A 17,611-nucleotide genomic window follows, 5' to 3' on the forward strand; every position below is an offset into this window, starting at 1 on the left:
TAGTCCTCAACTTATGACCAGTTAGGAGCAGAATTTTGGTTGCTAAGCAAGGTGGCTGTTAAGTGAGTTGTGCTTAATATTATGACCTTTTTTTGGCATGGTTGTCAAACAATTGTTAACTGAATCACACCATCGTTAAGCAAATCTGGATTTCCTTATTGACTTCGCTTATTGGAAGCTTGGTGGGAAGGCTTCCAATGGGGATCACATAATCCTGAGACCCAGCAACTGTTGTAAATTCATACTGGTTGTGAAGCACCCAAATTTTGATTAGATGGCCATGGGAATGCTACAATTCTTGAAAGTGTGAGGACCAATTGTAAGCCACTTTTTTCAGTGTCATTGTAACTGGAATGGTTGCTAAATGAACTTTGTAAGTCGAGGACTACCTGTATTATAGGTTACAAGGAAGAAAGGGGACAGCCTGTTACCTCCCTGAAGACACATGCAGAGGGTATAAAATGGGAAGTGTCACCTCATCATCCATTCGCTTGGGTGGGAGTTTAGGCTTCTGACCAGCAGATGGCGGTAGCGGCAAAGTGGCTGGTTTCTTTGATAGAGATGCAGATTGGTTTGGCGTAATAGGTGAGGACCACGTCTTCTGTTGGCTAGATCGTTTGTCATCTGTGGACGGTAGAAGAAAAAAATTATGCATAATTAAAAAATAATAATATTAAGGGCATTCCCTTCCATTTTCATGCAGTTGTATTTCCTTGGAATGGAATCCTACTAAACCAGGGGTGTCAAATTTGCGGCCCGGGGGCTGAATGCACCATACGCTGGCCATGCCCACCCCCAGTTTAGCGAAGGGGGAAAATGTTGTGATATGTCGCGTGACGATAACATGCCGTCATGAGTTTGACACCCCTGCACTAAACTGTAACAAGTTCTATAGCACCAACAACCATATGAATTTGTTTTGGACTGCAAGAGAAAGTCCGTATTACATTAAATGATTATATGCAAGAACAGAGCAAGTTTATTTCTTCACAGGACTTGAGACTGCATTAAAAACAGTTCATTTTCGATTGTAAAAGTCAGTGGATTTGTGGACGGTTTGTTCTTCCATTTGCAGGAACGCCTATCTTATATTGCTGGAGATTTATGGTTCCTAGACTTCAGCTCTGCCAACAGGAAGGTTGATTCAACAGCTGGGACTTTTGTTTGTTATTTGGTACATGACATGCAAAAGGAGGTGAGGACACAGATGGCCATTGGGTGAAGTGAAACCAAAAGTTTTTACTTCCCTTTTGCATGGAATGGGGACGATAGGATTTTTCATGCTATATGATCTATGGTGGTTTGTAGAAGTAATTTGGGTCCTTGTTTTTAAACACGTTGACCTTGGTGGCCTTGAAACTGACCAAGTTGTGTTTTTTATCAGTATTTGTCATTCTAGGCCAGGGGTGTCAAACTTCATTTTATGGAGGCCACATCAGGGTTGTATTTGACCTTGGGGGGACTGGGGTGGGTGTGACCAGGGTGGGCAGGGCCAGCTTGACGTCACTTGTGTCGGGGGTGCCTGTGGCTCTGTCCTGAGCTCCATTTTCAGCTGTGACGGCCTCTTGCAACCCTCTGCCAGCGAAAATGGAAGCGGCCCTCCTGAGCTCCGTTTTCACTGGCAGAGGCACCGCAGGCTGGCCCTTGGCTATTTCCAGAGCAGCTCCATGGGCCAGATCTAAGCACCCTGTGGGCTTTAAGTTTGACACAACCTGTTCTAGGCAGTGGAATTTATTTAAATATATAGGTAGGTTTCTCCACTTGCTCCTGATTATTTTGTTATCAGCTATAATCTATCGAAAACCATGAAAAAAAAATTGATGTATGTGCAAATGTGTTTGAGCGTGACTGTATATGTATGCTCAAATGGATGTTCTGACCTTGGACCACTCAGAATCTTAAAAAAGCTTCTGCCTCCATTTGAAACTCTTCTGCTTCTTTGAATTCCATGTCATTGACTTTGATCTTGAGAAACAGGAGTGCGGACACAATGCACATACCTGCATACACACCCTGGGCACATGTGAATGGGATTGGGACCGTCTTTGGCTCATGTTCACTTGGAGGAGGCTCATAGCTGTCATCACAGTTCTCCTCTGTGGGGACCACATACATCTCAGAATCCGAGTGGTGATCTGGATTTTCATAATCGCTGTCCTGGCAGAAAAAGATTGTGAATTTCTTAGGAAACTGTGAAATGCGACTTTTAAAAATGGGTCGATATATTATGTGCTATGAGTTTCAACAGCTAAAAGAATACCTTACTTTAATAACACCCAGATATTACCTAAAGTCCCATCATTTTATCTCTGTGCTCTACACACAGATTGTAATCATTATTTTCAGATGTGAATGGTCAGTCATAGTCTAATTGGGTGACAGGCTATTGCAGGGGTGGGCAACTATGGCCCTTTTATGAATTATGGACTTCAACTCCCAGAATTCCTGAGCAAGCCCCTGGGCTATTGCATCTATTTCTAGATGGCGGGATGCTAGCAAAAGTGTTTTTTTGGCTTACAATAGAGATCATGGCTTGCATACAATAGCATGAACCTGTTAGGAGTAAAATTGGGCTTTGGATGTCTTTGTAGCATGTTGGCCAAAAAGCTCTTTGGGACAACTGCTCTCTTGGTTTTGATGGTCCCTGCTGATGCCCTGGAGATTTGCAAATGGGGAAGAAACTTACAAAGTCATCTGACCACTGTTCCTCTTCTTCTGTACGGTCTAAAATAAAAATTAGAATAATTTGTTAGTCAAAAATATTTAAGCAGCCATGTGAGCAAAATGTCGAAGACAAATGTTCTTATTTCTACTCCAGTCCTATAACATACTTAGGATTACATGAATATTAATTCATTATTTATTCACTATATTTGGCAAAACCAGATAGGCATGATTAAATGAATACATGTGGATTTTAATTAATTTATCCTTAGAAAGATTAATCTTGGATGGCACCCACTGAAATTAATGAAAATAAATTATAGAGTTAAATGGTTGGCCGTAAACTCTTCAAGCATTCTTCTTGATTGCCTTCCTTTTTAATACAAAGGGTATAGAAAAAATCAAGTTCTATAGACAATGTATTATATGAATTACATTAAATGCTTGAATTGGCTGCCACTTTCTTCCAAACACTTTTTAATTTGTTTGACACTTGATCATTGAACATTTTAAAGTACAATAGCAATAGTATAAAATCAAAATTCCAATTGGGATAAACAAATCAAATATGTATAATTATATTGGAATTTGGGGTATTCTCTGTGAGAGTGGGATTTGATAATCGGTTTTTATTCGATCTACAACCTTTGCATTTTGTGAGAAAATATTTCCTTTTCTCTTTCATTTCTGGTTAGTTAGTTCTCATACGCCTAGTGAGAACTTTGAATGGCTGAAAGAATTCCCGCAGATACATTTAATGGTAGTAATTGATGTTTTGCTTTGTTGCATGCTAATCTCTTACTTAACTGTTTAATTTTTTTAAAAAAAGTCATTTAACAAATCAGGAGCCAAGAGGAGAATTTTGTAGCTCTCCATTCCCAGCTCTCCAGTCCACATGGAGACTTAAACAAAATCAAGATGGTGACATAAAAGGAAAAAGGAGGGAGGGGTTTAAATCATGGATGCCATTTGACTTTTTTTACTTGCCTTACAGAGTCCCTGCTTGTCCCTATTATATACACAACCACAATCATGAAGCGGTTACATCAATGGGTGTTGTACTCCTTGTGAGTTTTTAATCACAGTTAAATGCCCAAGAGTCACTCTGACAAGATGGGCGGCCATACAAACAAACAAACAAACAAACAAACAAATAAATAAAAATAAAATATAAAATAAAATAAAATAAATAAAATAAAATAAGATAAAATAAACTAAAAGATTGGGATGTGTGTGAAATAACTTCCTTTGATTTTAGGAGCGTTTGTTCAAAAGTGGGAATAAAGTGAGTCTTGGTCGCAATTGCCGTGGACTGCTTGATTTGCAGCCACTAACTTCCTGATTTTAGGTTGTACAAATAATATCAACAAAAGTGTTCTCACAAGCACAAGTGACAGCTAGATATGTTCTTTGGGCAAATATTCCTATTACTTGCAAAGTTCTCCGTAAGAAAAATGAAAACTAAGAGAGTTTTATAAAAGCTAGGACTGAGTTTGATGATCAAGGATCTTCAAAGTGGATCTCCTGTAAACTATGCCCTATATAGAGTAATCCTTTTCTGCTGAGCTTCACAAATGACACTCTGGAGTATTCCCCCCCAAATGTAGTTAAACAAAGGTTGTAGTCAAGTTTTCTGCTTGTTGGGACATGACCTTCAAGCTGATGCACCTTTCTGTGGTTTACTTTAGTTTCTAAAAGCAGAGAAAATTATTCTGGATTTTTTGTGGTGATGAAGGATAAGTATGATCCATAGGACATTTTGTGGCAAGTTTGCACTGAAGGCACTCTTACTATGTAATGTATTCTGCTTTTGCTGAGAGATGTTATTTTAGTAAGTGGGAAAGATTTATTTGGTATAATTCCCATATCACTGAGAAAATATTTATAGCTTAGTCCTTAACCTATGACCATAATGGAGCCTGCCCATCATGGTTGTAAGTCATAATAGTCTAATGACTGACTCAATTTTACAATCTTTTTGATGGTGGTCATTAAGTTAAGCAAAGGAAGCCCATCATAAGGCGAGGACTATCAGCACATATTTCAGTCATATAAATCACCTGACAGGGACAACTCAGAAAAACTGCTTGCATGTACACATCCCACTATTTTGAATCCTAAATCTCTGATTTACATGCCTGCATCAATCCTAAAATCTAATTACGGTGTTAATAATGTCAAGTCCATACCTGGGACATAATCAACTGGTGGTATGCTTGGTGGTGGTTTACTTGTTAACCTGTGGGGTGAAAAAGTGTCATTTTTCATTTTCTATATAATTGTGGGATGGCAACAATTGGCACCAGAGCAAAGACTACAGCAACTACAGAAAGTCAGTAACAAAGGACCCATGCAGCTGACAAGAATTTCTAAGAGACTAAGCAAGACAAACACAATAACGCAAAATAATCTTGGCTTTCAGTCAGTTCTGGAAATTTATATATACAGACATGGCTACTTCTGTAGAAAAGACAATTAACAGACAATTTCAGGTATAAGATATGCAGGTTGCTGGTTAGTCATAAAGCTATAGAATGCAGTCTACGCAATGCAAAATAGAACAGGGACCTTGAATGTTTTAACAGGATGTGATAGAATTGGCTTCAGAATTTCTTGGTATTTTAAAACAGGAATGGATCCTTCATTTCAATCAGTATTTTGTAATTGAAAAAAGGCTTATGGCATTCATTTCTAATTCTATCGAGCTTCACAAAATCTTGAGGGCCATTTCTGATTCCTTCCATCACAAAAAAATGCTATTGATTTATGCAAATCTGATCAGAGTAGGCCTTCAGGCCATAAGTTATATTAATTGAAATATTCTGCTTAAATGAATGCATTTCCTTCAAGACAAATACTGAATAAAACATTGAGAATATTGGACCCCACAACTTAACATATGCAGCATCCAAAAGTTGGAATCTTGGTATTGACTATGGGCCAAGAGACAAATGTCTGGTGAGATCATGGCTTCTTAGCCCAGATTGCTCCATCTCTTCCCAAAAATCTCATTCATGATTTTAAAATTCCAGTTTCAACAGTATATTAATTTTTAAGAACAATTGTTAGAGAAGGTGGTAGCACTTAGCTGACTTTAAAGAAAACTGAACAGGATCAGACCTAGTTAATATTTAGATGAGTAAGAGACTTCCACCAAGAAGTCCCACAGAAGAACAAGAGGAATGGCTGGGTTGGGAAACTGAAATATAATGTCCCAAGAGGAGACAATGGCCACTGATTTCTTATCGTTGCAAAAACAAAAAAAAAACCCAAACAAAGAAAGAACTGATTTATGGAGTCACTGAAATTCGATCTTCCCTCAGGGAAGCTTTTACCTTGATTTCTTTTAAGCATCTTTTTTTTCCACTGAGGTTATTCACTACCAGATAGGAAAAAAAGGGAATTGTTTCTGAAATAAGACTTACAAAGCACTTTTCAAGGTCTTCTAGGCAAGAACGAATGAGAATGGTGCCAAGAGCCTAAGGCCAACCAATAAAAAAAACCCCAAACAACCCCTTCTCATTTTGCCCTCCTGCTTGTGAGTTTTATTCTCTTAGAGCTAAACAGAAGTTCATGTAAACAACACAAGAAAGATGATTATTGGGGCAGCAAAGCATTTTTTGACATTGTCCGCAACCTGTTCAAAAGCAGCATCTAAAGTCAAAGCCAAGAAAGGATGTGCATTTGCCGATGAGAAAATTATTAGTTAAATTAACTAATTAATTTAGAGTATTAAAACTGCAAGAATTTGAATCCAAACTATGACACGAAAGCCCCCCCAAAAACTGTTTTTTAAAATAGGAGTCTTCACTGAAAAGTACTTCTAACATTGCAGTGGGTTGAAGGAAATCAGATTTTTAAAAAATATTACTATTATTTTACAATTGTAGAGGTCTGACCTTTCTGATTTTTTTTCTTTTTAGCCTCCAACAACTAAAAAGATTGTGGCTGGTGGCCCAGTTGGAAAAACAGGGCCATCAAAAATCAGGATTTTTGCTGTACTATTTCAGCAGTGAAATCTGTGAGTTCTTTGGAGGCAACACAAATCTGATTGGTAAGAACATCCCATGTATTGCTTGCCTCTTTCCTACACTATGTTAAGCTACTTGGCAATACTGAGCATCTCTTCTCTGGGAAGAAATCCTAGCAAACTCCATGAAGTTTACTTCGGTGTAGACAAAAAGCATTGTCTTTGGGCGCATGTTAACATGTTCAGGAAAGACAAACTTCCCAATTCTTGTTCTCCCTTGAAGTCCTCTCTCCCTCTGAGAAATTCTTGTAGGTTTAAGAGTTAGGGTTGGATATTCTGTACAAATTGCAGGGGGAAACTTGATGTTCAGTCAATTTGTGCCCTACCCAACTCCATAAAGTCCTTGACAATCTGGAATGTATCATTGGCTAGATTTTGTATGTCATCATTTACACCTTGAGAGACCTAATATTTTACCTATGCAGCTTAGCATATAGTGGAAGAATTCCTTGACCACCATATTGGATTTCTACATTAATTTGAGGCTGGCCAATTAATTCTAGAAATGGGGTTGGCTTTTACAAAGCATCTAATATATTTTGAGCTATTTGTTAATTTTAGAAAATACTTGCAGGTTCCTACATCTCCCCACATGCTGTGGAGAGATGTGCCTAACTGGTCTTTTTCTTTTGCAGTATGTGATAAATCAGATCTGCTTATGAAAATATGTCATAGGCATACTGTATATCATATAATAAGTGCAACATGACATGGTTCTTTTATGAAATTAATATTCTAGAGTAGACATGACCTGTGGGCCAAATGCGGTCCTGGTCTGCTAGTTAATGCAGCCCCACAAGAACATAAACTTCTAATTTTATTATGTGATTCATATACATTAACTATATATTTTATATCTGGCCCAAGACAATTCCTCTTCACTCAGTGCAGCCCAGGCAAGCCAAAAATGTTGGACCCCCATGTTAGACCATGGGTGTCAAACTCGATTTCATTGAAGGCCGCATTGGTGGGCGTGGTCAGCTTGATGTCACTCGTGTCAGGGGTGCCTCCTGCTTCCCTCTGCCAGTGAAAACGGAACTTGGGGGTGGGGGGCTGTGCACGGCCCTCCCAAGCTCCATTTTCACTGGCAGAAGCACTACGGGTTGGTCCTTCACTGTTTCCAGGATGGCCCTGCAGGCCAGATCTAAGCACCCTGTAGCCTGGATCCGGCCCATGGGCATTGAGTTTGACACCTTGGTTCTGCACTCGTAAGTAAAGGACCTGGAAAGCTAGGGAAACACCCTCTGGGTGGATCTAATGAAAGGGAAGGAAGAGAAAAAGTTATGCTTCTAATTCTTGCTCAGTAAGAGTGGGTTGAAGCCCACACAGCCAATGCAAACAACATCACACTGAAAGCAGGCAACAGGACATCATGCTACACAATCAGCGCTTGTGCGATGCTAAATTGTCATACCGATCCCATGTATTTTTTCCAGTTTTGCATATTAAGGCCACGTGTTCATTTTGGAACCTATACATTGACAGGAGAAAAGGAATAAACAAAACAGTATTTCTCAAGTAGGTTAGATTTGTTTGCTTGTAAAGGCTTCTAGCAATAATTTCTATTGTTTTAATAAATAGAATTGCTCAAGACATAAATGCCACCAATTATCTCAAAAAACAAACAAACAACAGTTTAATGTTCAGCGAAGGCAGCCAGATTCACTTGCAGGAAGTTTTTGTTGCTCCAGATGGGAACTGCAAAAGGACCCTTTCAAACACCATTTTAAAAACTCAAGTGAAGTTTGACAATTGAATGAAATAAGGAGCGAACTCTTTTGAGTGTTGTCCTCATATATATGAACTTCAAGATTGCAGTGCTTGGTCATATACTCTAGTGACAAGCATCTACAAGTAGTCTACAACCACAACTCATGTCAAATTTTATGACCTTTCTGTAATGGTTGCTAAGTGAATCACTAGTCATTAGATGAGGCGTGCAATCTTTAAGTGAATCCAGCTTCCTCCATTGACCTTGCTTATTGGAAGCTAATGTGAACAATCACAAATAACAATCATGTGAACCATTATAAATCCCTGCCAATTGCCAAAGGATTGAATTTTGATCACATGACTGCAGGGACAAAGTGAAACCCAGTGGTAAGTCACTTTTTTCAGCGCCTCTGTAACTTTGAACACTTTGCTAAATGGATAGTTGTTAAGTCAAGGACTACCTGGACTTTCATGACCTTTGTCAGGATTCTGGCAGTTACTCCAATTAAATCATGAGTCTCGAGCCAAACTTCCAAAACTAAACAGGGGGGGGGGGGGGGGGCGGGGTTTATTTGGGGAAGGCGGGGGGCGCGGGTTAACATGGCGGCTGGGGATCCAGGAGGGGGGGTGGGGGGGGGGGGGGGGGGGGGGGGGTTCGGGTGTGGGGGGGGGGGGGGAGGGGAAGGGGGGGGGGCGCAGCTGCCTAGGTGGCGGCAGGCTCTGGTTGCCTTGAGACACAGGGGGGGGGGGGGGGGTAATTCACTGTCACCCTTGACCCTGGTTTCCCACTTTTGTTTTCCAAGCTGCCGCACTGCTCTTTCAAACTTCTTTCCCTCCTCCCTTTCTGTTGGCAACTCTAAAACAACCATAGAAATATTTTATAAGTTGACAGCCTTTGCCATAAAGAACAGCATTGCTGTCTGATTAGGAAAAATAAACTTGGGTTTCATTTTGCTTGTGCTTAAGAACTCAACAGATAAGTAAAAGGGTCATTGGTATCAATGTCAATGGATAAAGCAGCTGGAAGAAACTATATACAAAGAATAACACTCAAACCTTATTATAAATCACTAATACTTTTCCGGAAGGCACTGGAGACCTGGTTCTGGCTAGCGGGCCTGGGGAACCCAGTGCGGGATGGAGCCCATCAAATGGCTCGTGTGATCTGCCATCGTCGGGGCGGGGGTGGGATTTTTTATTTCTTTCTTTCCAGATTTTGTTCTATTGTACTTTATTAATTTATGTTATTCCTTTTTTTAGTTTTTATTGTTTTTTATTTTAAATATGGTTTTACATTCTGTAAGCTGCCTCGAGTCGCCATGGGCAAATAGACGGCAATATAATTCAATAAATAAATAATAAATAAATAAAACCCTCAGTGTACGTCAGATGATGTTTCCATCTCCCTGAGAGAGACTCTTAACCTTCAGTGAGAGAAGGGGGTGTCCAACCTTGGCAAGTTAAAGACTTTAAGAATTCTGGGACCTGAAGCCCACAAGTCTTAAAGTTACCAAGGTCATGTGCAACCTGAATTAGATTTTCAGTATTCTCAGGAACCCTCTAGACACAGATATTCCATATTATGTCACCAGTTCCCCTTTTGGGTTCAGCTCTGTTACAATTTATTGCCTTCCTTTTTATGCAGCTTCCTCTCTCTTTACATGTGTCACCTCATTTCTCTGTCTTAGCTCAGCGAAGGAAACTAGGCCTTCTCAAGGCCTAACCGGCTGCTAGGGTCACCAAATAGAATGGTCAAGAAATAGCGATGCTTTCGTAGGATTTAAGGGGCACTTGGTTGCCACAGCAAAAGTCTATCTTTCATCTTCTCTCTTCTCCCTTTTCTTTCAAAAGTCAAAATATTCGAACCGGCCATTGAATTGTAGTTTATTTTGATACATTGCCTGCTCAATATCTTATCTCTGCCAATTACTATTCTTTGAGATGTCATTCTGTTGAGAGAAGGCTGATCATACATCTTTCTTTCTTTCTTTCTTTCTTTCTTTCTTTCTTTCTTTCTTTCTTTCTTTCTTTCTTTCTTTCTTTCTTTCTTTCTTTCTTTCTTCTTCCTTCCTTCCTTCCTTCCTTCCTTCCTTCCTTCCTTCCTTCCTTCCTTCCTTCCTTCCTTTCTTTCTTTCTTTTTCTTTCTTTCTTTCTTTCTTTCATCAATATAGTTGCCCATCTCCCCAAAGGTGGCTCTGTGACGAGCACACAATAACAACATGTTCATTAACCAGCCAAACTTCTGAACTCTGAGAATATGTCCATATTATCAATAGGACTTTGATGTCCTTTACATTTTGCCTAGGGGAAAAAATACACATCAAGTACAGCTTCATGTAGTAGGAAAGCTACTACATCTTGTCCTTGGCTGCAGAAAACAAAATATACTAGTCTAAACTTGTCATCCCCTCTCCAACCTACCCTTTTCTCCCAAGACAATCCCATGAGCAAAAGACCTATCCTGATGTGACTGGGTCTTCTTGTTTCCGATATTAAATCAGGCATTGTTTTCTCTGTTTTGAGTCAATACAGACTCTCTTTTGCTGTTTACCAAATGACAGGCACCTGCTTAGCCGCCACCTGAACTAGTAACCTGAGAATACCTTATGCACCAAAGCCACAACAAAACAGAGGACTGCAGAATTTCAGCAAAACTCAGGCTAATTCAACAGAGCCTCCCCTGAAGTGTTCATATGCTGTTGCATGTCATCTCTTGAAACAAAACATAGTGGGCAATTCTGACAACCATCTGTGAGGCCAAGGGAACCTTTGATATCTTCTTCCCACAAGGCAATGATCCCTTGAATGCCCAACTTTATTAGTGATGGTTTATATCTGTTGATCAAGGTCATAATATGTGAAGTGGTGAATCTTTTTTTCTGTCAAGCACAATCTTTTCTCAGAGATAATCCCATTGAGTCTCACATGATAAATCTAGTCAAATGTAAGAACATCTTCCCTATCTCTGGTTCCTCTTTGATGTCCTTTGTTTGCTACCTCTGAAGAATAGGGGAACCTTTATCAAAAGGCTGAACTGATTTCTCTCTTCTCTGAGAATCGGACGTTGGGTTGAGAGTTGCAGATTTTCCTGCAATAGCGTGCCTTTTCTCTCAAACAACTGCGTGTTACAGATGGGCAGGAGAGATAGCACATTGCTCACATGTAAACATTTCACAACAAGTCCTAATCAATTGCCAGGAAAAACCATTTGGGGGCTGAGTAACACTATCTTCAGATAGATAGAGGGTTAATGTCATTGCCCAGAGGATCATTGGTTGCCCTCTCCCCTCTTTGGAAGAGCTTTATAGCTCCTGCTGCCTTAAAGAAGTTCAAAACATTCTCAAAGATCCATCTCATCTTGGGAACCCTTTTTTTGAACTATTACCATTTAGCAGATGGTATAGGTTAGTAAAAACAAAGACAAACAGGCTGAAAAACAGCTTCTATCCCGGGGTGGTAACTATATTGAATTTTACTGTATAGTGTAATATTCATTCAATATCGGGTTTTCAATTCAATTGTATAGAATGTGAAGGATGTGTGCTTGTGTTTTATTCTTAGAGTTATAATGTAAACTGAAGATGGCATTTAATTTTGTTGTACGAGGCCCAATGACAATAAAGTAAACTAAACTAAACTAGAAACAATCCTTTCCTCATTAAAACCCTAGGAAAAAAAAATCTGTTTGACAACTGGATTTAGAAAAAAAAACTTCACCTGAATTTTGCAAGAGACACAATAGGATTGTGCAGCATTTCATTTCCCAAAGGTTCTTTAGAGTGTGCAAAGCACAACATTACTGGCCTCTTTCCCAGGAATGCACCTTGAAGCAGCTTTTGGGGTAAAATTTGAAGCACCACAGAATCCTAAGAAGCATTTCTTAAAAGTCCAATTGCTGCAGAAGGCAGGGGAGAGTTCTTAGGATCCCAGGGACTGAAGAGGAGAGTCTAAAGAGTGCATTGAACACGGGACAACCCCACTCTTGTCCCCCAATCAGAGCCTAGGAGAAGCAGAGGCCTTCAAAGGTGAGGTAGGTAGGTTTGCGTTTTGCAAAGAAATTTCTGGAGAGAAATACAAATTAATCAGGAAGGACTCTTGTTCTGGAGTACTCTTCTGTAGATAATCTATATTTAGGCGACTGTTTCAAGGATAAATATAGTCCTAAAAGTACATACAGGAGATGTGGGTGTGGAAAATGGCTGCTAGAAAAACTGCTGTAAGATCTCTGAAGGAGGAAACACAATTGTGTTTGTTTTGTTTTATCATACTGGTTGCAACAGAAGCAGACAAGTTGATGCTCTGCTACCCGACGAGGTAGGCAGAAGTTTTAATGCATATGTTGAAACTTTATCCATTCAGAGAACATTGTGCAATAATGAGACAGGAACGCAGATCTTCACAGATTGGATATCGTAATATTATAAAACAGAATAATCACTGGTCTGAAATGCTCCCCTCGATGTAGGTTGCATTGTAGAGATGGGCTGGATTCCTGTTAAATCCTAGTTTGGTTAACCATGAATTACAAAATAAGACAGAGCTGAATTGGTTCAAACGATTTGTTGATTCCAAATAAACAGATTGCTTTATAGCTTTACATGTGAATGAAAGTTCCCTGCAAGTTGCAACTTGTATCCCTGGTGATTTCTTGGTTTGCACAGGTCAGGTCATTAATGCTACGCCCACAGTAGGTGGACTTTGCTATTCTCCACATTGCTCCTTAAAGTGGGGGGTGGTGGGGTGGTGAAGGATTTGCTGTGAATACCAGCCATTCTTATTTAGGGCAAAAGAGAGGAATGCATTTAGAAATATCATTTGAAATAGTCATGTTTTGCTTGTTCTTTCTTGTCACTCAGAATGTGAACATCTAGAGGGAGGTGCTAAAGCTATAGACTTTCCAGCAATATCATGACACACACACAAAAAGGGGCAGTACTTATATTTCATCATTTTGGCCACATTATAGCTAGCTGCAGACCCTCGTGACTCTGACTCTGACGACTCAGACTGCTGAGGTTAACGTCCGTCCCACTGTTCACACTGGAAGCCATTGAAGACAGAAGCTGTTATTTTCTGTATAGCACAGCCTTTTTATCCAGCTGAACTAGGGGGTACGAATTTATTCATTTATTTAGCGCATAGGCCAGCGATATATGTTAACATTTCATCTAGATTAGTACAACCCAGTTGGTTGTATAAGACAAGAGCATCAAGAAAAATCTTTTGCATTGATGTACAAATTACACTAACCAGAAATGTTCTGGAGGGAAGCCCAATTGAACATAAAAAGAATAACCAGGTATATAGATATATTTGACATAATTACAGAAAATAAGCATCAAAATCAAAGAGAATAATAATTCCATTGTGTGGATTGCTCATTTACATAACTTACTTTTTGAACTTGCTCATTATTCCACTATCATTTTTCTTGATATCATGCACTATTTTTTGAAGTTGCCTGTTTGAAAGAAAATGGTAAGAATTACTATCAAATTGCACCATTTATTACATTAGAAATAATAATAATAACAACAGCCTTTATTGTCATTGTACATATGTACAATGAAATTGATTTTGCTCCTGCTGGTGCTATCCATAACAAAAATACAACACAACATACTACAACATGCTGAAATGGGCAATGGCCAACCACTTTCATGCTGTTATTAAAAAATGCCATAAATCTATCCATTGAACTGACAAAAAGCTGAACATGACTTCTGACCTCTTTATCTTTTTACACCCAACATCATCAACAACTAAAATGTTAACATTTACCACTGTATTTTAATGTCTTTAAAGTATTTTATTTTCCTAGTTAATCTATTTATTGGGAAATGTCAGTAACTCTGTATCATGAAAGCATAGCACAACATCTGCTATTTGACATAAGACAGTGATTCAGTTCACATGTTGAGGAACTTCCTAGAAAGTGAATGTACAATTATATAAGTAAAGTATTATCATTATAATAGCTGTGGTGGTACGGTGGTTAGAATGCAGTACTGCAGGGCTAACTCACTGTTCGCTGCCAGGAGTTTGATTCTTTCGATCCTGACTGGCTCAAGATTGACTCAGCCTTCCATCCTTCCGAGGTCAGTAAAATGAGGACTCAGATTGTTGGGGGCCATATCCTGACTCTGTAACACCACTTAGAGAGGGCTGTACAGCACTGTGAAGTGGTGTATAAGTCTAAGTACTATTGATGAGTTATACAGGTAGTGCTCAACTTATGATTGATCGCTTAGTGACTGTTCAAATTTATAATGGATCTGCAAAAAGATACTTATAACTGAGTTCTGAAGTTCTAATATTGCTCCCACCCCCAATGACATGACTGCATTTTGGGCGCTCGGCAACAAGCCTGCATTCATGACTGTTTGCAGCACCCTGTCATCACATGATTGTGATTTATTTTGCCAGGAACCAGTGTTTACTTTATTTTGCCAGGAACCAGTTTCCAGCAAAAAATTGACCTGTACCAAACAACTAATTTGCTTTCCAGATACTGCATTTAATTAATGACCTCCACAAAAAGATAGTAAAATTAGGTTCATGACTTATAACTGTAATTAAAAACTATGTAAACTATGGTCATAAGTCAAAGACTACCAGGACAATGTCTTAGTTGTCATCTTCTTCCTCCTGTATTATCTTAGCCTATAGGATAAATTCTAATTTACCTAAATTCTAATTCATGTATAAGTGTACATAAAAGACCGTTTTAGACCAAAGAATTGATTATAGACTTCAGAAGATGCAAAGCAGAGCCTCTCCCACTATATATCAATGGAGACTGTGTGGAAAGAGTTCATAGTTTAAAATTTCTAGGATCTCATATTTCTGACAACCTTACTTGGTCAGTCCACACTATGGCCACTGCAAAGAAGGCCCACCAGCGCCTGCACTTTCTGAGGTTGCTGAAAAAGAGTGGTCTGGGTGAGAAGTTGCTGGTTACTTTTTACCGGTCTACCATCGAGAGCATTTTGGCATACTGTGTAACGGTATGGTATGCTGGATGCTCTGTAGTGCAGGGATCCCCAACCTTTTCGGCCGGCCCGGTTCCGACATCAGCTGGGCGCCGCTGACTGGTGCCAGCGTCAACTGGGCGCCGCCATCTTTTATGACGAAAAGGGCTTCGGTGGCGTCACCGGGCGCTGTTCGTCATAAAGATAATGGCGGCACTCAACCTCTGGTGAGCTTTTTCGGGTGAAATGGCTTTCTACCGGAAAAGCTCACCCGAGCAAGCGCCATCCATCTTTTATGGCAAACAGCGCTTCGGTGAACTTTCTCGGAAGCGCTTTACTAAAAGATGGCGGCAGCCCAACAACTCACGACCCGGTAAGGATTGTTCAGCGGACGGTGCAGTCAGCGGACCGCAGATGGGGACCCCTGCTGTAGTGGATAAGATGATGCTCCAGAGAGTTACAAACACAGCACAAAAAATCATCAGTTGTTCTCTTTCTTCTTTGGAAGAGATTGCGAAGACCAGACTCCTCTCTAGAGCACTAAAAATCTCCACAGACCATTCTCATCCTGGACATTCATATTTTGAACTGTCACCATCAGGGAGGCGTTATAGGTGTCTTAAAATGAGGACTAATAGACTGAGAAACAGTTTCTTTTCCAAGGCAATAATTGTCTTGAATCAAACAATGCATATGTGATTTAGCCCTATGTATATGGTGGCATTTTTAAACTATCTAACTTACTATATGTTTTAGATAAGTTTTAGACTAGGTTTTTAATTATTATTTTTAATTGTTTTAATTTTTAAATACTCTGTAATGTGATTGTGATGTGGTGTTTGGGACACTGCTGGAATAGCTTTCAAATTTCATTGTATTTGTAGAATGCAATGACAATAAAGGTATTCTATTCTGTTCTGTTCTATTCTTTCCTTAAAGTGCATAATGCATCATACTCTTTGGTTTGTATTTTATAACAAACAGAAGTTTGTGAACATCCTTTTTTTTGTTGTTGTTGTAAATTTTATTTGAGTTTTCACAAAGAGAAAAAAAATACAAATAAAACATCTTTTTTGAAAGTAGCGTAATCCCAGGTACATTTCTTCGTACAGACACAAATTCAGGTTCATGCTCATTTTTATATTCTATTCCATATCTTATTACTTTTTTACATTTTCTGCATAGCTTCTCCCCTCTTTTAATTTTCTCAATTTTATTTTAATTATCTCGTCTCAATTCAAATAATTGTATTTATATTTTTTGTCTGTCTTGTTTCAATTATCTATTACCTTTTCTCATTAAACAAAATTTCTCCTGTAGTTACTGACTGGAGTATGACGCCTTTATATCTTTTCCCTAAAGTTGTAACATTCAATATAATACATAACTTCCATTCGGATTCTGCTTGGTATATTCTTAAAATACACACTGTATTCTTAAAAAAAGAAAAAATTATAAATGTATGTAATTAAAACAACACATTCCATTCCAATTCAATTCTATCATTAATATTCATATTCATTAAAGTCTTAACATCTTTAACATTACTTTTCAATTAAATGTCATACTTCTATGGGAACAATTATAAACTTTCCATAGTTAATTCCCCCCCTTCTTCACTTACATTTTATAAAACATTAACTAATTAAAATGTTCCCGTTCCTTCCTAATTCAATTTTCTCATTTATTTTATTTCACTTATTTTATTCACAAACATTTCACTAAATTACACTATTTTATCCCTCATTTTAATCATATGTTGTTTCCAATTTTCTAAAGTTATTTCTATTACTAATATAACAATACAATCTTATGTACCTTTACAGAATCCCTTTTTCAGTTAGATTTTCACCCATTATCTCTAAATAGGTCCTGTTTCTCTATATCTTGCTCCGGTCCTTTGTAACTTCTTTTCCTTTCCTTCTTCCCTCTCTTCTTCTCTCTCCCCTTGTCTCTCTACCTCTATTTCTCTCTTCTGTATTCCCCTTTTCTGTTGCTTTCCAGTATTATACTTATTTTTTAAATTATTTTTCTTTTCTTTGGTTGTTTTTTTAAGTCTTAAATTCTCCATTCTCTTTCCCCCTTTCCTTTTTCTTCCCACGTAAAATTGCTTGTTCATTAAAGATGGCTTCTTCTTTGTCCCAGTCTTCTTGTTTTGCAGTCGTTTCTTGTTGTTTCTCATAGTTCCAAATGTCCATTTCTAAGAATTGAAAAAGCGAAGCCAAAAGAACCC

The 17,611-nt window shown here is 38.7% G+C and overlaps 1 protein-coding gene across 7 annotated transcripts in view; it reads right to left on the bottom strand.

Annotated features, from left to right (window-relative positions):
* Positions 1 to 17,611, bottom strand: part of BLNK (B cell linker) — a 124,034-nt gene that overhangs the window by 25,168 nt on the left and 81,255 nt on the right. For 5 of the 7 annotated variants that reach the window (XM_087964248.1, XM_087964246.1, XM_087964245.1 and 2 more), the window contains 6 exons: positions 13,803 to 13,868; positions 8,109 to 8,165; positions 4,854 to 4,903; positions 2,687 to 2,724; positions 2,001 to 2,157; positions 476 to 624 (listed from right to left, as the gene is read on the bottom strand). In XM_087964248.1, the coding sequence (XP_087820374.1) occupies positions 476 to 624; positions 2,001 to 2,157; positions 2,687 to 2,724; positions 4,854 to 4,903; positions 8,109 to 8,165; positions 13,803 to 13,868 (517 nt within the window). The remainder of the gene's footprint in view (positions 1 to 475; positions 625 to 2,000; positions 2,158 to 2,686; positions 2,725 to 4,853; positions 4,904 to 8,108; positions 8,166 to 13,802; positions 13,869 to 17,611) is intronic. The other 2 variants (XM_087964249.1, XM_026670723.2) reach the window with 1 other exon arrangement.

Source organism: Notechis scutatus, chromosome 4, assembly GCF_049901735.1.
Source record: "Notechis scutatus isolate UNSWTSFEM ecotype Mainland chromosome 4, rNotScu1.2, whole genome shotgun sequence".
Taxonomy (NCBI): domain Eukaryota; kingdom Metazoa; phylum Chordata; class Lepidosauria; order Squamata; family Elapidae; genus Notechis; species Notechis scutatus.